The 20,236-nt window shown below is 48.7% G+C and overlaps 8 protein-coding genes across 8 annotated transcripts; 3 read left to right on the top strand and 5 right to left on the bottom strand.

Annotated features, from left to right (window-relative positions):
• Positions 1 to 532: 532 nt before the first annotated feature.
• NECHADRAFT_89079 (uncharacterized protein) lies at positions 533 to 3,194 on the top strand (the record flags this gene model as incomplete). Its single annotated transcript, XM_003039524.1, has 5 exons — positions 533 to 1,083; positions 1,137 to 1,334; positions 1,391 to 1,447; positions 1,511 to 2,348; positions 2,496 to 3,194. 5 exons carry the CDS (start codon positions 533 to 535, stop codon positions 3,192 to 3,194), a joined length of 2,343 nt encoding a protein of 780 aa, XP_003039570.1.
• Positions 3,195 to 4,119: 925 nt separating this feature from the next.
• Positions 4,120 to 4,998, bottom strand: NECHADRAFT_105756 (uncharacterized protein; the record flags this gene model as incomplete). The annotated part of the gene is made up of 2 exons (XM_003039518.1): positions 4,510 to 4,998; positions 4,120 to 4,455 (listed from the first exon to the last, which is right to left on the bottom strand). The coding sequence occupies exons 1-2, from the start codon at positions 4,936 to 4,938 to the stop codon at positions 4,120 to 4,122; spliced, it is 765 nt and encodes a 254-aa protein (XP_003039564.1). The 5' UTR covers positions 4,939 to 4,998.
• A 518-nt stretch (positions 4,999 to 5,516) lies between these two features.
• On the top strand, positions 5,517 to 6,944 carry NECHADRAFT_98298 (uncharacterized protein; the record flags this gene model as incomplete). The annotated part of the gene is made up of 4 exons (XM_003039523.1): positions 5,517 to 5,702; positions 5,993 to 6,369; positions 6,424 to 6,500; positions 6,559 to 6,944. The coding sequence occupies 4 exons, from the start codon at positions 5,517 to 5,519 to the stop codon at positions 6,942 to 6,944; spliced, it is 1,026 nt and encodes a 341-aa protein (XP_003039569.1).
• A 110-nt stretch (positions 6,945 to 7,054) lies between these two features.
• NECHADRAFT_55920 (glycoside hydrolase family 3) lies at positions 7,055 to 9,905 on the bottom strand (the record flags this gene model as incomplete). Its single annotated transcript, XM_003039517.1, has 7 exons — positions 7,055 to 7,200; positions 7,249 to 8,107; positions 8,167 to 8,673; positions 8,728 to 9,542; positions 9,596 to 9,651; positions 9,711 to 9,743; positions 9,793 to 9,905. 7 exons carry the CDS (start codon positions 9,903 to 9,905, stop codon positions 7,055 to 7,057), a joined length of 2,529 nt encoding a protein of 842 aa, XP_003039563.1.
• A 628-nt stretch (positions 9,906 to 10,533) lies between these two features.
• NECHADRAFT_55927 (uncharacterized protein) lies at positions 10,534 to 13,484 on the top strand (the record flags this gene model as incomplete). The annotated part of the gene is made up of 10 exons (XM_003039522.1): positions 10,534 to 10,592; positions 10,659 to 10,689; positions 10,784 to 11,048; positions 11,102 to 11,254; positions 11,319 to 11,431; positions 11,487 to 11,737; positions 12,686 to 12,759; positions 12,814 to 13,000; positions 13,059 to 13,235; positions 13,289 to 13,484. Coding segments are annotated over 10 exons (1,506 nt in total), but the record flags the coding sequence as incomplete, so codon positions are not given.
• Positions 13,485 to 13,615: 131 nt separating this feature from the next.
• On the bottom strand, positions 13,616 to 14,362 carry NECHADRAFT_55924 (uncharacterized protein; the record flags this gene model as incomplete). Its single annotated transcript, XM_003039516.1, has 3 exons — positions 13,616 to 13,772; positions 13,838 to 14,082; positions 14,135 to 14,362. The coding sequence occupies 3 exons, from the start codon at positions 14,360 to 14,362 to the stop codon at positions 13,616 to 13,618; spliced, it is 630 nt and encodes a 209-aa protein (XP_003039562.1).
• Positions 14,363 to 14,870: 508 nt separating this feature from the next.
• NECHADRAFT_55935 (uncharacterized protein) lies at positions 14,871 to 16,236 on the bottom strand (the record flags this gene model as incomplete). The annotated part of the gene is made up of 3 exons (XM_003039515.1): positions 14,871 to 15,375; positions 15,425 to 15,758; positions 15,840 to 16,236. The coding sequence occupies 3 exons, from the start codon at positions 16,234 to 16,236 to the stop codon at positions 14,871 to 14,873; spliced, it is 1,236 nt and encodes a 411-aa protein (XP_003039561.1).
• Positions 16,237 to 16,734: 498 nt separating this feature from the next.
• On the bottom strand, positions 16,735 to 18,892 carry NECHADRAFT_55951 (uncharacterized protein; the record flags this gene model as incomplete). Its single annotated transcript, XM_003039514.1, is given in 10 exon segments — positions 16,735 to 16,957; positions 17,017 to 17,193; positions 17,247 to 17,433; positions 17,486 to 17,559; positions 17,613 to 17,863; positions 17,950 to 18,032; positions 18,302 to 18,501; positions 18,554 to 18,669; positions 18,682 to 18,806; positions 18,859 to 18,892. 10 exon segments carry the CDS (start codon positions 18,890 to 18,892, stop codon positions 16,735 to 16,737), a joined length of 1,470 nt encoding a protein of 489 aa, XP_003039560.1.
• Positions 18,893 to 20,236: the final 1,344 nt, after the last annotated feature.

Raw genomic sequence — 20,236 nt, 5'->3', positions numbered from 1 at the left:
AGATGTTTGATATCACCAGGGTTATAATATTTGAATTTCCTTTCTTATGAATCTTACCTAGCTCTTCTTATAGGGGAAGTTTCCCTTCTAAAAGGGGTAGTTATCTCTTTAGTTAGTCTAGATAGGCGCCCTTTGTCCTCCTATATGATTTGACCGGCGTTAAACACCAATATATACATACATACCTCTCTTCGATGGGCACTAGTTTAGTCCACGAATCCCTTAGCTGAGGTTATAATGTATCACAAGTGGTCCATATTACAATAAACTTTCCAAGCTACGCCAACACTACTATGCTCCATTCCGTGATGCATAGGACTCGACCAGGCAAAGCCCATCAGTCCAGGAATGACATGTTCCCCTGTCAGCCTGCATGGGCGCTCTGGTTTGATTCGTCGGCAATGCACGCGCTGCCCCTCATCAATTTCCCTGTAGTCATCGTGAGCAGGATCTTTCCATAACCTCACTCTGTCATCCCATTTTCACTAACGTTAACCTCAGCAGCCTCATCTGGAAAAGAAGCACGATAACCATGGCCGAGGCCATTGGAGTTGCCGGCTCCATCGTCGGTATCGTTGCTTTCGGGCTGCAACTTGGCGTTACATTGCAGACACATATCGAGGCCGCCGTAGAAGCTAGTGATCGGCTTCAAGAGATCGCGTTCGAGATCAATTCCACGGCGGGTGTGTTGAGTCAACTCCAAGAGATTATGAAGAAAGACTGCGATACGGCTGTCCCTATTTTCAACATCGATGGCGTGCAGGATATCAAGCGGCTTTCTGAGAGATGCAAGAGGATATACGGCGTCATTATCATCTTGTTGAACGAAGCTGCTGAAGGTTCTGAGAAAAGAAAAGTAAAGGCACAAGTATCAGCAGATGGCCTCGACGACTTGTCATTGAAGCTTAACAAGTTGGGATTCCGGCGGAAGCTAGCATGGCCATGGCTGGAACCACGGATCAAACGTTGCCAACAGGAGCTGAGGCAGGTGAAATTGGGAAATTGGACCTTTTCCTCCATATTCAAGTGGTCAACCTCGCACAGTTTCAAATACAGTTCGTACAACCTCTTCTTACAATTCGGGTAACAATGCAGCCGCATGATGGAAAACATGCTAATATCTATGTCCCTCAAAGCCACACAACACGGGCTCCTGGATCGCTAGAAGAGGAACAAGCACTGAGAGGGCTAGCCCAGGAACTGATGAGAAAACGAGCAAACCATGCGAAGAAGCTCATGCAACGCCGCCATACTGAAAAGGTCGACAAGGCTATGGCAGCAGCGCCCACTTCCAAGCCCGAAACAGTGGCCCCGCCACCAGAGGAAACCATTAGGTGAAGGATCTTCTTTGAACTAATGTGCCCGACTAACGTCATCATTGTTCTCATAGTGCCATCAAAAAGCCAGATGCACCGCCTCTCCTAGCGATAATGACACATCATGCAGAGTACGTGAACATCATCAAGCAACAGACTGTGAACTAACCGAATTATTGTCTTACCCCTGACAGATCAGGAAAACAAACAGAGAATAGCCTTGATAAGGTTATAGTTGACTCAACGCCACAACCACGTGGCATGGAAGTGACGATGGAAAACAACAGGCCTCAACCTGAAGATGGGAATCTGGTCGAAGACCCCGTGCGCAGGCTTGCCCACAGATTTCAAAGCCGTGAAGCGCCATCCATCCCTGCGTCTCCTCCCCTCTTTTACAGCCAGCCATACGCAGGAGGCGGCGTTGCCACCGAAGAAGAGGCCAGCGTGGATTATTCCCCTTCAACCAGCAACCCAGACAACGGTGGCTCTGGTGATGACGAAGAGGGATCTATCAGCGGCAGCACCGCCGCCCCTACTGATACCACATCTCCAAATCGAATACTTCGTTTCATTCCGAATTGGGCTCATGGAATATTCTCACGTGGCAGGCATGACGACCGGAAGAGTGACAAGCTGGAGGCTTTTCTCCTTGAACTACCGGCCAGAAGCGATCTCTTGTCTAAGCCATCACTGATGAAACTTGACATGGAACAAAAAGACATCGAAGCTGCCCTTTCTGCAATCATGCCCCGCCGCTGGCGGAGAGGACGGCTACAAATGTGGGAGCAGTACAAGCATCTCGACCCACGCGTCCGTCACGAAGTTCACCTTGCTATGACATTAGCAAAGCAGTGGGACACGCAAAGCAGAACCTGGATAGCTATCGAGATCATGCAATCATCAGAGCTGGACCAGCAGGAGAGCCTTCACATCGTTCTATTCTTTCGGCTGGGTGAGGAGGTGGAGCCTGTTGCCTTGAACACTACCAGCGGCAACTTTACGCTGCCATATGAACATTGCCGTAGTTGGGAGGTGAGTCGAGTCAATTGCTGGCGGTTCTATTTGTGTATGGTCTGCTCATGTGGGCTATGAAATTATTATGGCTCTTCTAGCTGGAAGCGTATCCAACGCTTCTTGCAAATGCAAGAGGGATTTAGACTGACCTTAAACTCTCGACAGATGATGGAAAACCTTCTTGTCACAGCCTTCACCGGTACACAGTTGGAAGTCGCGGTACGAAATCGCAAATATGATATTGTCAACAAGTATACAGGCGCAATCATCCCACCAGAGACATGGAGGTCAGCGATCCTTCCTGGGATGCACATCAAAATGAATATGCGGTTTTCATCCAGGCAAGCGTTCGACGCGACGCTACCCGGGCATCCACCATCGATGCCACCTCCAGTGCCTGCAGATGGACGGATCCGGGTAGGCGGGAGTATGCCAGTCCACATACCACCACTAGGGCCAATGCCAGCCCCGAGGATGCCACGCATGTCAGTATACGGAGAGAAGAGGGTGGCACCCCGAAGGGAAGAGCTGAGTATACTCCCGTCAAGGCGCCAACGAACGACGTCATACAGAAGAGCCATGGTAGACATTGAGCCAATGCCCCTGCACCAAGTCAGCATCAATGCACCGTCTTCAGCTACCACAGACAGCGAGTCTACAACTAGCATCGATAATCGTGAACTAGATGAAGAGATGGAGGGACTTCTCGGCCCAAAGGAGGTCATGATAGATGAGATTGACACATCTAAGCTTGACTTGAGGGAGCTCCTCATGAGATGGACCAACATTCCGGACTCGGCTGGAAACCGTGTGCCCTTACCAGAGTCAGACAAGCGAGGCGCATCAGAGATGAGGATAGATTAGACAAGGGGAGTTCTGTATAGCGTCAGAGTTGAGTTGTCTCCGCATTATCAGGCGCAAGAGCGCAAGGTAATAGGTTAGTTAGTTCGCGTTTCACTGTCAAGTACTTTTGACATGAGAACAAATTCAGAAGCAATATGCATTCTCGAGGAAAAAATATGGTTGGTAGCGACGTCTGTGAAACTGGCCGCCAAAAACAAGAGTGGAAGACATGGCTATCAATATCATCAAAGCCAGATTACCTAAAACACTGTAACCTAAGACAACCAGCTCAGGTTTGTGCCAGGAGTGAAAACTCCGGCGCAGTATCAAACAGAGGTATTATTAAGGCCAACAGCTGACCATTGATTGTGAAGAGATTTAAACTTTGTTAGTCTCGGCAACTTGCCGGGTCTAATGAACGACCCGTGAATCCGTCCGGACTTACCCCCTGCCCTCCCCTTGCTCCTTATCGCGATAGTCTGCCCTACCTTGAAGAGCCGCAATGGCGTGCCTTGGCCGTCACGCCACAAGGCGAAATATTGAACTGTGATCGCCATTGCCGCAATGCTTTAGCTAAACTAAAGGGTTTTAGCTACGGACCAAGCCGCATCAGATGTCCCGTTAGTTAACTCCAACTAGACCTTGTACAGGGTCAAGTCCGACTGCATGCTTCGCAATGGTATCCCGACATGCGATTAGTATGGTCTAGCCCTTGATAGGCACGGGTGTTGCGGCTCAACTGAGAGTGGGCTTTTGAAACGTGTTGGGTGCGGAACCTATCTGCGGAGCCGCATCCGGTCGTTTTGCACGCTTAGACCGGCTACGATTTGCAGGCAGCTCGCCTGCGCTAAGCTCGGTAAACAATAAATGATATGACACCTCACAAGTTAAGGGGTTTATTGATTCGAGACCAACTAGCTTAAATAGACACTACAGGAGTATTGGGTCAGTTCCGGCCCTCGACGATCTTGACGATCAACTCTGCAGTTTCCTGTCTCTTTTCAAGGAACGGGCTATGACTGGTTGCCATCCTCGCCTCCTTCATACCCGGCGTCGACTGAACAAGCTGTTCCTGGAGAGGGAGCGGTATCACCTGATCCTTCTCACAGATTATGTAGGTCTTTGGAATGGTGATGTCGGAACCGATAAAGTCTAGGCCAGTCTCAAATGCATCTTGAGAATGTGGCTGTGTGGCGTCAAAAGCTTCTTGGGCTGCTTCTTTAGGACAGCCATTGTATAGGCTATTCCATGCTCCTTCGGGCGACATAGTCGTGATTTTATTCTACGTCTCGTTAGACATTCATTTATGTGATGGTCTCAATTTCTCTTTGCGTACCTTGGTATATTTCTCGCCAGTTTGAAGCCACTCAGGGTATGCGCCACCGAAAGTCGTGATGAGATCCCACCCCTTAACTGGAATTGCAAATGCAGCCATAAAAATGATTGAGTGAAATCCACCCTTGAGACCCTTCTCTGCTCGCTCGCTGATCCCCTGTCCTTCTGTGACGGCAGTAGCGGGAATGCCTCCGTATGAATGCGCAATAAGAACGACCTCTCGTCCTTCGGCAAAGTAAGGCTCCGATGTTTCAATGATCTTAGCCTTATCCGCCTCCCAAGTGACTCCATGGCTATCAGCTCCTATCGTGGGCATCTTGGGAATGACACACTCATAGCCGAGATCAATAAGCGTCGTCCTGAGGCTATCATAGCACTTGGGAGGATGCCACGCGCCGGTGACGAAAAGCAAGACGGGTTTGTCGCTCATAGTCGTTGCCTTGTAGTTGACGGTTTCACGAGTGCTGAATTCTGCCAATCTTGACAAAGTGGTGTGGCTGGATGCAACACAACATGGTTGTGATGTTGCCTCGTTCTTATACATAATCAAGGGGCCCGGGCCACAAATGTCGCTTGTTATCTGTGGAAACCGCTTCTCGGAAAACATCCGGAGTTTCGAGAACTTGGGACTAGGGGATCCTGGTGGGGTGACTAAAGGAGCATTATCGAAATCATTCGAGTTAGACTTTGCAAGACGCGTTTCATCGAATATGGAGCAATGGATATGGCACCACGCATACGAACTATAACCCCTGTTGAGAGCCCCATTTCGCCTCTTCTTGTGAATCTTTTCCTCAAGGGGCGTTGCGTTGCATTGCAGAATGAACCAGCGAGTCAAGCATCGGCTGGCCCTGAGAACTGCCAGCCTTACGCCGAAGCCCATGAAAACTCTAGTTATGCCGCCGCGTAGAGTATTTCACGTCGCCAAGTGCCCACCTATGTTCTCTCCTGGCCCGCGATTACTTGCCGAGATGTCTGGTTGAACCCTGATTTCCCTATCCAGCCACAATGTCAGCCACACAGTCGTCTACGCTTCCGCCCGAGGTTCTCAAGCACAATGAAGGCCCGTCGCTCGTTATCGTCAGCGCTGTGTCCATTCCCTTTGCGCTTGTCATTGTAGCTACGAGGGTGTGGGCACGTCATCGGAAGAACATGGCCCTCGAGATTGACGATTGGCTCATATTGATATCATTGGTATGCATGAGCTTATCACACGCGTGCTTCGATCCGATCGTTAATTGTGCCACCAGCCGCTATTATGGGCCAACGCTGCTATCGCCATCGCAGGTGAGTCCTTGTCTACTCTGGAGAATTGAAGGTATGATTGATAACACGGAATCAGTCGTCTACGTTGGTGGAGCTGGAAAACCACTGGCAGTCAACATGATGCAAGACCAAAACCGGCTTGGGAGAGCTCAGCTGGTGAGCCAAACACTCCCTTCCATGTCTTTATTCACTCTCTAACGACTCTATTATGGGGATAGTGCCTAGTATTAACCGAGTTCGTTTACGGAACAGTACTTTGCACCATCAAAGCCAGTATCCTGCTCATGTACTATCGCATATTCCCAACGCGATCGATGAAGATTGGCGGCTATGTCCTCGGTGGACTAACCCTAGCTTGGTGGATAGCCATTGTGTTCACTACCATCTTCCAATGCACTCCGATCGACAAGGCCTGGAAACCCTTCATGGAAGGGGGGAAGTGCATCGATAAGAACAAGTTCTTCATTGGGAACTCTATCCCTAACATTGTGGTGGATGCCCTGATAATCTCGTTGCCAATTTGGGCGGTATCAAAAGTCCAAGTACCGCGGTCACAAAGGGTAGCTATTGCTGGTATCTTTCTGCTCGGTGGATTGTGAGTTATCTCAAAGACCCTCGGAGGACACAGCATGATGCTAACCAGGCGTAGGATCGTAGTAATCAGCTGCATCCGACTGAAATACATCGTGGATCTTCTTCAAGCAGGACCCACGGCAGACTTTACCAGTGAGTCACTTGATTCATTGCCCATGTTGACACAAGAGCCGGCTGACAGATCAAACAGAACTGATTTCAACACCATGGATCTGGACAGTCATCGAGCCAACCATTGGACTCCTCTGCGCGTGTTTGCCCACGATGCAACCGCTGCTTTACCTAATCTTCGGGCGCTTTATCACCAGAGCGACCCAAGACCGCAGCAAGGAGGGGATTATCACTATCGGCGGTAGTGGGTCTAAGCAGACGGAAAGGGAGAGGGTGCCAGCCAAGGACGGTCCATTTAGGCGACTTCACGACAATGACTCTGCCGAGGAGCCTGTTTTGTGGCCAGAGACGTACATCAATGAGCAGAACACGGTGGTGGAGCATATGAAGGGCGACAGGGGGGATTCTATCCCGCTGGGTACAATTGCAGTCAAGAAGGACATGACGTGGGCAGAGTCACGATAAGTTGATGGAACTCCATAGGCAATAAACCCTGCCGTGTTGTTTACTCTGGTTGAAGCACGGCCTTTGATGGGATAACTGGGCTAAAGGATAGAAGACTCAAGTGATATCGTTTAGATTCCCTTCCAATTGAAACCAGCATCCACAGTGAATGGGTCTTCAAGACACATGTCCTGCGCATTCTTTCCAATCTTGACGTACCACTGACCGGGCTCGGCCCTCCACAAAGAACTCAGCTCATCCCAGTGCGAGACCGCGTCTGACTCCTTCGTTAGTAATGTCAAAAGGGGTCGGTGGCTAGACTTACATTTGTCCATCTCTACGGTTACCGTCTCGGACTTCCCTGGCAATAGCACGCCGGTCTTGGTGAAAGCCTGGAGGGTTACCTCGGGGTGGGTAAGAGAGTTGGATGTTGGAGGTGGGGGACTTGTATAGAAGTGAACTGAGTGAGCACCTGCGACATCGCCAGTATTAGTTACTTTGACTGAGACTTTGATTCGCCAGGAGCTCGGAGAAGTCGACTTGGAGGGCGTAATAGCCATTTGAGAATACTCAAAGTCTGTGTACGACAGTCCATGACCAAAAGGATACATGGGCTCGATGCCACGGGCGTTGAAGTGACGGTAGCCAACCCAGATACCTTCCTCATAGTATGTTCTTGTACGAGCTGACCTGAAGTTGAGGTTTGCAGCAATATCGAGCTCTCGCTTAGGAAGGGTAATTGGAAGCCTGCCGGAAGGGTTTACCTTGCCGTAGACAATGTCGGCAATGGCATTTCCAGCTTCATTTCCACCGTACCAGGGCCACAAGACTGAGTCAATGTCCCCAAGCCAAGGCATCGACACCGCAGAGCCTGTCTGCAATACCACTGCCGTCTTGGTTCTTGAGGCCTCGGTAGCTACGCGGCGTACGAGGTCGTTGAGGCGAAGAGGAAGAGATAGGTTGGGTCGGTCGTAGCTTTCAGATTCCCAATCCTGGTCTAGTCCGACAACGAGGACAGCAAAGTCTGACGATTTTGCTAGCTCGACAGCCTCATCGATGGTTTGGTCCTCGTCGATGGCAGGAAATGACCCAAGCTTCATTCCGATAAGCTGCAAAGGTTGGCTGTCCTGTCCAGGGGCTAGGGGAGGCTTCCTGGAGTCGTGCAACAGGCGGAACGTGTAAACCTACAGTGACACATGTCAGCAACAAGAGTCAACACACAACATCTGGTCTTCTGACTTACCTGGCCTTTGGTCACCGACACGGTAATGATGGTGCCGTTTCCTCCATTTCCAAAGAAGGAAGACGTCCGTTTCTGCTCCTTGGATAGGTCTGCCACGAGCTCACCGTCTAGATAGACCCAAGCTTGGCCAGTGACGCTGACCTCGAATTCCCAGTCACCAGTTATTGGTGCTGTAAACATGGCTCGGATCTCGGTGAAGTAATCATCGCCTAGATCTGGATGCGTAAAGTCGGCAAGCATGATATCCGAGTTCTTCCATACCTCAGAACAAGCAGGCTTGCTCGCCTGTTTGCCATTGACAATGGCGTAGTGCAGCATATCGAAGCCTTGCGTCACACCATCCATACTTGTAAACTCTTCTCCAAAGACAGGCAAGAACTTGGAGCCCTTGCAACCAAGTGCGTAAGAAAGCTCGACGTCGTTGGGTTTATTGCCGATCAGGCCTTGCCATGGCGTAACAGACCAGGCCGGACGAAGTCTTGCACTTCCACCACCAGTAATGACAGCCTTTTTGGCGTTAGGTCCAATGACGGCTACTTTCCCGCTCTGGATGGGCAGAACCGAGGCCTCGTTTTTGAGTAGCACGATACCTTCGCTGCCAATCCGCCGCACTAGGGCCGCGTCAACCTCTTGGTCATCCTTGCGTGTCCATTCAACAAAGTCGTCACTGTCGTAGACCATATCGGGGTTCAGGATGGCCAACTTCTGTACCCAACGTAGCAAAGTAATGACACGCTCGTCAAGGGTCTCGGGTCTTATCTTGTGAGAGTTGATCGACTGTCGAACAAGCTGGGGTTGACGCCACCGAGGCTTTCCAGGCATCTCCAAGTCAAGGCCAGCGTTGATAGCTTCGGCGACCGAGTACGTTCCCATCCAGTCAGACATGACAAGACCATCAAAACCCCACTCGTCTCGGAGGACATCTTTGAGGAGCCACTCATTCTCTGAACAATGGGTCCCATTGAGCTTGTTGTACGAAGTCATGTAAGCCCAGGGGCCAGCTCGAGCTTGTGCAATCTGAAAGGGGCGAAGATAGATCTCCCGAAGCGCCCTGGGAGCGATTATGGAGTCCTGTCCCATTCGCTCATGCTCTTGGTCGTTGGCGACAAAGTGTTTAATGGCCGCACTAATGCCTTCATCTTGAAGACCCTTGATGTACTCTGCAGCAATGATGCCGCTGAGGGTAGGATCTTCACTGAACGACTCAAATGCCCTACCGCCGAGAGGACTGCGGCAGATGTTGACAGTCGGCGCCAACAAACAGACTGCATTTCTAGCCTTGGTCTCAGACGCAAGCAACCGTGCGGCCTCGGTAGGGAGGGTCGGAGAGAAGGTAGCCGCTAGTCCAGTCGCATTAGGGAGCACCACAGCGGGTGCTGAGGCTGTCAGTCTCGTCCGTGATTGCTAAGTGTAGAGTTGCAAGACTCACTCATCTTGAAAAACGATTGCCCTCGTGCACCATTGGGCCTATCAGTAAGCTTTACCCTAGAGATGTAGTGGTCAACAAGGTAGTTGTGCAGGTCAATTGCCGAGGGAATCCTTACGAGGGAATGTTGAGTCTGGGCAAGGCTACCGTTCTGTCATGGTTGTTAGTGATCGAGACAACAGGGAATCGGCCAGTCTTACCTCCACCAGTCTTCACCCGCGATGAAAGCCACCTTTTCTGTCACTGACAAATGACTAACGAGTTCTTCCACAGACACTGTCAAGAAAGATCGATCCATTCCAATATTCGCCATGATGGTAGTTGCGAACTGTAGCGAACCTTGTCCAAGGTACGCCTTGCCGATATCTCACCACGTTGAACTATATTGCTTTTACGTCGAATTGATCTGGGAGGCTTTATGTCTTCCGAAATCCGCCTCTTCACATCTAATTTCCCGAAGTCTATCAGTTCCTACAACCTCATGCTCTCGACCTCAAGTTTCCGCGACTTCCCCGACTTCCGGGGAGCGCTCCGTGTCTACTCAGCCGATGTGGGCCAGGGGACGTCCAAGTCACCGCTTTGCTCGGATGTTCCCCGACTCTGAGTCACCTGGCCTGCTATGGAATGAGCTGATCTAGCCTCTAGCGGCTCCTCTAGTTCCTTGTTAGCGAACTTTTTACTTTTCAACCTTTTTACATGTCCAACGGCCCACCCCCAGAAATGCCCCCAGCATCTCCACGATTCTTCCCCAGACACTTTATTTCACATCTCTTGAGAACTACTTGCCAATAATTCACTAGATCTCCCTAACATAACGAATTTCATGTAAAATCCTTCCTTATTTGAAGAGCCATGGCGCGTCAGCCTTCCTCGTTTGTGGACATACCCAGTAAGGGGTTCAAGCTTGAGAATTCGCACTTCCAGACTGATACAAGGGGTCAGACAACACAAATAAGCTTTGGTATAAAGACACTTGCCTCAAAAGAAACATCGCCGAATGGTACGTTTATTCACCTAGCAAAGTTATCAACTTTCTCCGGCGTAGTCCGCTAAGATAAGGCTTCAGCCTGGGACTCTGTCTCGTCGTTTTTTACTTGGTGAGTGATTAAAACCCTTTGGCTTCAGAACCCAACAGACTGAGATGCGTTTACCAGGGGTGTAAGTGAACCGGAACAAGACCTGGTTATCTAGACTCAAATATTGCTAGACGATGCCAGCCTCCTCAATGGGCTCCAGGCCATTGCTTCCTGGGGTGAAATTGTCAACCATCCGAAAGGACCCATCCTCGGCCTCTACACCGCGACCTTGTACCTGCCATCCATGATAACCGCCTACCTAGGAGATTTCTTGTCTCGGCCCTATGGACGACGAATTGCCCTGGGTCTGGGATCTCTCATTGTCTTGGCCGGGAGTCTTGTCAACGCCCTTGCGGTGAATCCCGGCATGTGGGTGGCCGGTAAGTCTTTGACTATGTTTACCGGTATATATCCTGTTCCAACATTCGTCTAGGTCGAGGTATCATCGGCGCTGGTGGTGGTATCGCCAAAGTGGCGGCTCCGGCTCTGATCCAAGAGATCGCACATCCTAGATTACGACCGATGATTTCTTGCTGCTACTATCCGTTCTTTTACTTTGGTAGTCTGTTATCGGCACTTTTGTGCTGTAAGTTTGCCACCTTTCATCAGTGCTGGTCTTCCAAAATAACTGTTCTAAACAAACTTCGTAGTTGGCGGTCTCTACATCCCAGGAAGCTGGTCGTGGAGAATGCCATCTATCGTCCAGATTTTGGGCCCATCAATGGTACTCATCACACTTTTGAGTTGTCCCGAATCTCCCAGGGTTGGTAGTGGTCGTTGTCACGTTCTACATCACTTGGCTAACGCCCAGGTCTCAGTGGCTTGTCTATCGGAACAGAATAGCCGACGCTTCTGCTGTTCTGAGCAAACACCACGCAAATGGGGTCGACAACGACCCTCTCGTTCAGTGGGAACTCGCCGAGATTCAGGCTTCTATAGAAGAGGACCGCGTTGACCATCAAGTGTCGTACCTGGACTTCTTCAAGACACCAGGTAATCGAAAACGTCTTGCGGTCTTGTTGTCTTTGTGCGTGGGTACGAACTGGGTTAGAAATAGTATCGTCTCCTAGTGGGTGTACCCGTGTGTTCGGTTTTATTATATGTCAAAGTCAGGTCTCTTCCTGCAATCATATTTAACTTTTCTAACCCGTAATTAACCCTATTAATAATAGATTAAGCTTTTTCTAATAACCTTATATTTACTACTAATACCACGAATAATTAGATATCCGCTACCTATCCCGGTCTAAATCCTCTATTAATAGATCTTTTTAAGCCTATAGCTCTTTTACTAATTTTAATAGTTCTTTTAGCTAGCCCTTTAATTATTTAAGCTAATCTAAGAAATAAACTTTTTTTTCTTTAAGGGTATTACTTATAGCTAGTCTCTTAGCTAGGTTCTTAAGTGCTATTTATTATATATTAATATATTTAACTTAGCCTTTTTAAAGATATATATACTTAATAAGATAATTATAAAACTAAATAAAGGCGATTTAAAGTATATATATAAGATCGCGAATTTAAATAGGTTTAGAGATAAGAAGCTTAATAAGCCTAAGTTTCTTTTAAAATTATTATTTATTTTTATAACTTAATATTATAACTTAGGCACTTATATTATTATATTATTAATTAAGTCTCGGGTTAATTATTAAGATTAAGAGTTTTTATATTAAAATAATAGATATTTTAAGGAAAAAGGATAATAAAGAAAATAGAAATATTAATAATAAGCTAGAAGAAAAAGCTAAGTAATATAACTTCTTATAAGAAAAGGAAAAATAATATCTTATATTATAAGGCTTATCTTCTAGCTATTAGGTTTCTATAGCTATAGAGCCTTATCTTAGGTTTTTAGTATTTTATAGTATTAGGTTTAATATTACTATATATCTTTAATTATATCCTTTGCTTCTATGGCCGATAGTGATTATCGATGTTATTAAAAAAAATAGAACTAGTGGGTGCATATACTCTAAACCTTGACGTTTTCTACTAACCATGCATGCCATAGCTATCTCACACCGGTGCTCAAGACAATTGGCATCACATCTCCGGTGCAGATCACGCTTCTAACCTCTGGTCTCGGTAAGTCCACGAGTCTCACAGGCCCAGTGTGGATATTAACACGGGTGATTATAGCCATCTGGAACCTGTTCCTAGCGTTTGGAGCAGCAGTCAACGTTGAGCGCTTTGGTCGGCGTCCACTGTTCCTTGTGTCCATTTTTGGCATGCTCCTGTGTTACTGCTTCATCATGGGCTTTTCGGCTGGTTTCGCTTCGACTAAAAAGTCTGGTCTCGGAATTTCTGTCATTCCACTACTGTTTCTGTAAGTGTTGGCAAAATGGTCTCAGATACGGTCATGAAAACTAACGTGGTTGTTCAAGGTATTACGGATTCTATGATATCGCCTGGACGCCTCTTCCAGTTCCATATACGACAGAAATCCTACCTTTTAAGCTACGTACAAAAGGACTCGCCATATTTACATCCTTCGGAACCATGGCAAATGCCTTCAATCAGTTTGTAAATCCAATTGCCCTGGATGCCATTGCCTGGAAGTAGTAAGTAGTACCCCGTCCAACTCGCACGATCGAGTGGCTGACCGCTTTGCCAGTTATGCTGTTTATATCACCATTCTCCTGTTCTACCTCGCTTTCGCGTGGTTCATGTACCCAGAGACCAAGAACCATACGATCGAAGAAGTCTCAATTATTTTCGACGTGCAGGAAGGAGATCTTGAAAGCCTGAGCAACTTTGCAAAGCAAAAGACAAACCGGAGTGCTGCTCAGACATTTGAACATCGCGAGTAAAGGCTTTTGTCAGTGTGCTTTGGCGAAATTCCGTGACGTGGCCTGTAGAGGGCGAATGGGCCTTTATGTATTGTACACGTAGAAGATTGAAATAAGATTGAATTATACGGAGACATGATTCATTACACTTTTCATCCATACGAAGGCGGGAGAAAAGACCGCGTGAAGTCAAAATAGCCACTGAGGTCGAATCCAGTCCCCCCAGTTGTCATGTCCTGACCCAAGAAAGCACTGACATCAAAATCCCATTCCGGTTCAAGGAAAGTCGAATCTGATATCATCGAGCCGCTGCATGCGCAATGTCCAGTCAGTCTACAATGCACATTTCACGCTCAAGGGCGAGAACTACTTACTTTGTATCTGCCAAATTGCCAGCAAGTTCCAGACAAAGGCCTGTAAAACGCATCAAACTTCGACAGAGCCGTGCTACCCAGCCACAGACTTCGGTTGTGGACAGATCGTTCAACTCTAGGAGATCGATGGCCTGCTTGAGATAGTGCCGCAAGACAGTCTGATCTACTGTCAACGGTTGTTTAACCCGGGACGTGAGGATCCGAACGAAAAAGACGGCTGCTTGTGCAAGTATTAGAACAAGGTACTTTAGATCATGTTAGCAACTGCAATGGCATTAGTCGATTGATGACGCCCACATCAGCGCCATATGCAACAAAGAACTCAGTATTGTCTGATGCAGCGTAAGTATTAACAATAGAAATGGCTGCTTCACATGCTCTTGTCAAATGTGGTTGTAAAAGTTGATCAGCCTGGTTGTCGTGATCGCCTTTGGCAGTTAAAAGATTCAGTGACAGGGCGTTTAAGCATAGTCGTACGTGTTCGCCGTACACTTTGGCAAATTTGCTATAATTTCCAAGCGTCATGGTATCGTAAGAACCTGCATAGTGAGTAAGTGCCCAGGATTGCATGCTGACGAGTGAAGAGACTTACCAGCCCATGTCCACTGGCGCTGCCACTCATCCAATCGAGGATTGAGATTGAGCAACAGGGCTGACACGTGGGCGTGCCCTGAAGTTGTAGGTTGCGAGTTGTCTTGCTGGCTACTTGAACTGGCGCGAGTGGCCCGAAGACCTGAGACTAGATCGGTGGTAATCTAGAGTTAAGGAGGTTCAGGATATGATCGACCAAAGGCGGAAGAATAGGGTAAATCGGATCTTACTATAGATAGTTCCATGAGACTGGTAGCGTAGGTTGCAGCCTCTAAATCAGCTCGACCTAAAGCGCCGAGCTTGCGCGCAACAGCAAGATATCGTCGACAGTCGGTATGACTTGAAGTCATTACGTGGGGGCGGCCGAAGCCGAGGCTGAGACATATGTCGTACCTAAAAGCAATGAGTTAGGAATCCTCGGGGGAAAGGGGTTGATGGACTATTACTGATGAAGCATCAGCCAGGTGTGCCATTGGGGCAGTATCTCGTCGACTAGCTGTGTATCCTTCACGTCGGGGTTGGGCGAATTGATGAATCGCTGTACTTCTGGACGACTCCATAAGTCGGTCATCCCGATCCGATGGGCCAAACGGTTACACAGCCCCGATATCATCCATTGGTCTGCAGACTGCCCTTTTCCACGCGGGATCCAGACAGAGAGCAGCAGAGTGGCTTGCACGTCCGATAGCTGATGCTGTTTACGGAAGAGGACAAACCCAAGATGCGCGCAGGCGAGCTCAGCAAGAGCTTCGAGGGCGTTGACGGTGATAGCTTGGGGTCTTTCTAGGGCGAGTAACCTCTCTCGATAGCTGTTATAGTAGCGGCCTGCAATAGCAAGAATGCTGGTGAAGAGGAATGGTGATGACGACCGAATGTGCTCAAAGTGTCTGCCAAGGTCCTCGTATGACTCAAGCATGGGGAATGATGGATGGCACTTCTGGAAGAACCTACACGAATGTTATCAGATCGGGCAAAATACGTAGCCAAGAGACTTACAAGGTGAAGAGAGCTCGAGCCACCACCTCTTCAACGATACCTTCTGAAACTGGTTCGCTTTGTAAATGCACCTGAGCTTTATAGATGGTCATTCCAACCGTGTTGGGAGACACGCCCCCAGGGTTGGTCTTAACTGGCCTTTCTAACCAAGCAGCTGGATGGCCCATCAAAGCCGGAAAAGGGGCAGAATCATGCTGCAAAGCAGACCAACGAGATTCTAGTCTTTCCGAACTCCTTGGATCGACTGAGCCCTGAGAGGCTTCTGGTGTCATAATCAAACTGCCATTTGGGGCAGCGAGTCCAAGGCCAGAACGAAAAATTGAAGACCTCGAAACTGTCACATTCTCGGCATCGGTCAAAGGTGGTCTGTCAAAGCCATGGACCGCGATTCTGGTTCGCTCGGTGGCGGAGGTACCTCGTTGAGTATCCCCAGGGTTTTCAGGGCGCTCTGAAAGCCGGGTCGAAGGTTGAACAAGAGTTCTTGGTGGAAGGGTATTTGTCTCACGGTTGATAGTAGCTATCAGCTCGGCAACCGTCTTCTCAAGTTGAGAAATGCGTTGATTCGCAATCGAGATGCTATTTTGAGAGTCGCGTTCCCGATCACCAAAGCCACACTCGACCTTGGCTCGCTGACAAGCACTGCAGGGAAGACCACCCATGCAACGGAGCTTCTTCATCCGACACCGCTCACAGGCAATAATGGTACGCTGTGCTCGCTGCCTCTGTGCCTGTCTCTCGTCTGCTCCCGGGCTTGAGTTGCGCCGCTTGCGTCTGACGCCGTCTGCGTCGACCGAGGTTGGAGTGGTCGACATGAGGCAGTAATTGGTGTTGTATGTTTGGGGAAAGATTGTTCTTTGGTGCGGGGGGAAACTTGCCCGTGGGGAGTCAATGGGAATGAATACAGATGGAGGCTGCGGTTGAGTGATGTAATAAATACCGGGAAAGGGTGTCAGTCTAAAGAAACGGGGAAACAAGGATTTTTAGGCCCGTAATTAAACATGCCAGGTGATCACTAGCGTCTTTACCCCAGCACACCACTTGGGTGGAGGGAACATGCTGTCTCTGGACTTGGCAAACATCATTTGACACAAAGTGATGCTGAATGATCGGCATGATCTCTCTGCACGCTTTATTTGAGGGTCTAGGAACTAATTGGACTCCCCAAAAATTGGATCCCAACAGCAATTATTACACACTCTTTCAGCCAATCAGTGTGAGCAGCCCCGTTGTTGGATCGATGGTATCAAGATTGATGCATCCTTTGACTACCCTAGAAAGCCCCGTAAACCATGAGACATAAACCAGAAGGCTTATTCTTTGTCATCATGTGTGACAATGCTCGTGACTGGCTCTTTCTCATCTCCGGGCTTCTTGGCGTCCCGTTCAACATCGACGGCCTTGCCGAGGGGATGGCCCTTGCGATCGAAATCAAAGACCTTGGAAGCGTCCTCAGCCGAAAGACGCTTGGTTTCGGGAAACATGAAGAAGATGAAGACAAAGTAAAAGATTAGGATGCCGATATACACCGCGTAACTGAGACGTGAGTCAGTACGTTGGGATAAACACAGCAAGGGTTTGAATTGGGCACCTACTAGCGCCACTGAATGCTCTTGAGGGCAATTGGGTTAACAAATTGGTTAAAGGCGTTGCCTAAAGTGGCGGTACTGGTGAAGAGAGCCATGCCCTTAGAGCGGATAGAGAAAGGCAAGATCTCGACCGTGTAGGCAATCGGGAGGGGTGTGTAGGCGGTATCGTAAAAGCCATAGTAGCTGATTCATCATTTAGCACGGAAACGTTGAAGATGAACCGCATAGTAACTTACATAAACAGGAATGGAATAACCGCAATGCCAAGCGCCTTGGTTTTGGTGTTGGCAAAGCCCGCAGATAATCCCATGACGACGGCGTAGGAGCACAGCATACCTGCGGTCGAAAGAAGGAACAGAGGGCGACGACCAACTTTGTCGCAGTTTACGGCCGCAGCAGCAGCAAGGATGAGATTCCATATGGCTTGTGACAGATTAGCAATGGCATCGAGTCGTGTAGTTTGGAAGAAACCTACCGAGACCGACATTGATCAGAGTAATCTGAACCGGGGCTGTAATGCCAACTGATTGGAGAATTGGCGCAAGATAGCTAGATAGCGAGTTAGAAGGGAAATCATGCGAAACGCCTGCCAATCAACATACTAGGCGATGATTCCATTACCCATCCAGTTCAGAGAGCAAGCCATGGCAATAATCGTGACCAAGCGCCTCCTGTTTCCAGGTGTGCGCAAAAAGTCTGCAAGGCTTGCCTGCTGCTGAAGAGCTTCTTTCTGTATAGAAGTGCTGATCTGCTCCACCTCGAACTGCACAAGGGCATCATTTATATCGCCATTGGCATGAAGAGCCGCGAGGATCTGGCGGGCCTGGTCTTCTCGATCGTTCATGATGAGCCACTGATCGATGTGTTAGCAGACAGGGTATCTGGGTACTGTGCTGGATATGAACTTACGCGTGGAGATTCAGGGCACAAAATTGTGACTAGAATGACGGCGACGGGTCCAATTACTTGAAGTAGCGACGGGAATCGCCAACCCCAGTTACCGGGGATGTAAAGGCCAACGACTGTAAAGTGTCAGAGTAGCGACCAATGACACAAGTTGAGAAATTATATACTTACAAGTCATCAAGGCAGCGAAAAACATTCCAAAGTAGGCAAACGTCTGGTAACAAGAGCCTAGGATAGGCCGCAGGCGGGGATGGCTGATCTCCTGGATCAGAACAGGAGCGGCGACCTTGACGATTCCGACTCCTGCTCCCATGATCGCACGGCCTGAAAGAGTACTACATCAGCTACTTAAATCGAAAGGCAATGATCAATGGAAGAGCTTTACCGCCGCACCACATGCCAATGTTGACCGTAAAGGTGTTGACAAGGGCGCCGATGAGAATGATGATGTTCGCAATGATGATGCACCATCGGCGACCGAACTTGGTAGAGATCCAATCACCAATCCATGGCGTCACAATCGACGGGATGAAGAAGGAAGCGACGTAGATGCCCAGCAGGGCCCCAGTAGGGCGTTTGAAGAAACTGATAACGCGAGTTAGGAGGAATAATTGTCAAACTGAGAGCCACAACATACATCTGCCATGAGGGCATTGCTTGGAAACCAGTAAGAATACTGACTTGGTCTTGAATTTGGTTAGCTAAAGCTGTCTTTGGCTGCAAATATTCGTTTACTGACATCCCTATCAAATGCTGTTAGCATACCAACTCTTGTGGACAACAATGTGAAACGCTACTTACATTAGTCGCAATGACCAGGCAAAGTCCAAGACCTAATGCCACGTTATGACGCAGCCCAGCATCCTTATACCATACAGGATTGGTATTGTCTGTTTTGAAGCGTTAAAACCACGGCTCTCTTTGACGGGCTGTTGGACTCACTTGGCAGTTCGTGCCATTTGATGTTAGCGGCCATTTTTACAACGAAGTCGATAGTTGATATTCCTTGACTTGATAATATGCCCGTGTCAGAGGATGATCTTCAAGCTCCCCATGGGGAAGTCCTTCTGGGACTTTTTATTCCAGGTGTCGTTCATTTGCAATGAGGCCCGGAGCCGAAACGAGGCACAGGCATGTTCGGGAACCGCCGAAGCAGCCATCAGTACCCCTGTCACTTGAAACTCCTGATCCTCGGGTCTTCCCCGTATCTAACCAGACGAATTTTGCCTTCCACCTACCGCATAGGCCATTCTAACCGGTGCCTCCCCGACATCCGGGCAACCCCTGTACTCACCACCGCCACGCAGGTTCGATGGGTCACGAGACAAAATTCCTCCTCAGTCAATCTTCCCAGAATGTTTGTTGCCTCCCATGACTCGTCGGCCACCATGCTCTCGCAGCGTCTGATCTTCTCAGAGTGGATTGAACTTCGGGGTAGGACACCTGACTCCGTGTGACTGGGGCTAGAACACATATGATTGACATCTTCCGTAGCCTTTTCTAGTTCTCGGTTACGTAGTTGGTATGTCATTAGGCGACTTCTCCCCCGCTGTTGACCCCGTTCGAGGATGATGAAGCCTGATGGTGGGTTGCTTGATGTCAAGTTTCAGAGAATGATGAGCCTCTCGAATCCCTATGAGACGTGTATACTCCCGATCATTTACATACATGTATCGTCATCAATATTATATCTATCCTCTATTTGGACCAGCTATCCAAGAACCCTCCTTATCATTTCTTTCCTGTGCTCGCCTGGGCTACTAATAGCAAAGTATGGTCTGCTGCTGGTCCTCCTGGCGGGCACTCATATAAGATTGGGTGCCGCGATTCCGCCCGACTCCCAAAATTAACAAACTTTAAAATTCAAGAGTGATTTTCCATTGGTTAGGATAATACTGCCACTACGGTAATCGAGGTAGTCGGGAGATTCGAGGCGCTCGGGGCATTCGGGGCACTCGGGGGAATTGAGACGCTTTAGGGACTACACTAGCTCCTTAGTTTTTGTCTCCTAGTGAGCTACGTGGCTGTTATTCTCAACCGTCCTCCAGTACGCATCCGCTGTCTTCCCCCGCAGAGACTTTCCACACCAATCAAAGATTAGAGGCACTTCGTACAAGGCATGTCAATGAGCCCAATAGCGATATACGTGTCTGGGACACCGGAAGCATTGATCCAAGGAGTGACACTGTATTCAAAGGAAAGCCAATGGCATTCCGAATACGGTCCATTGTGACTAATCCATCGCTCGCTACTCCCCCATAGCACTTCATGATGTATTTGATAACTAGGGTGCTCCCAATTGAGAAGCAGGCCATGATCA

This window comes from Fusarium vanettenii (genome assembly GCF_000151355.1).
Source record: "Fusarium vanettenii 77-13-4 unplaced genomic scaffold NECHAsca_95_unmapped, whole genome shotgun sequence".
Classification (NCBI taxonomy): Eukaryota; Fungi; Ascomycota; class Sordariomycetes; order Hypocreales; family Nectriaceae; genus Fusarium; species Fusarium vanettenii.
This window is presented reverse-complemented; position numbering and strand designations above follow the sequence as displayed.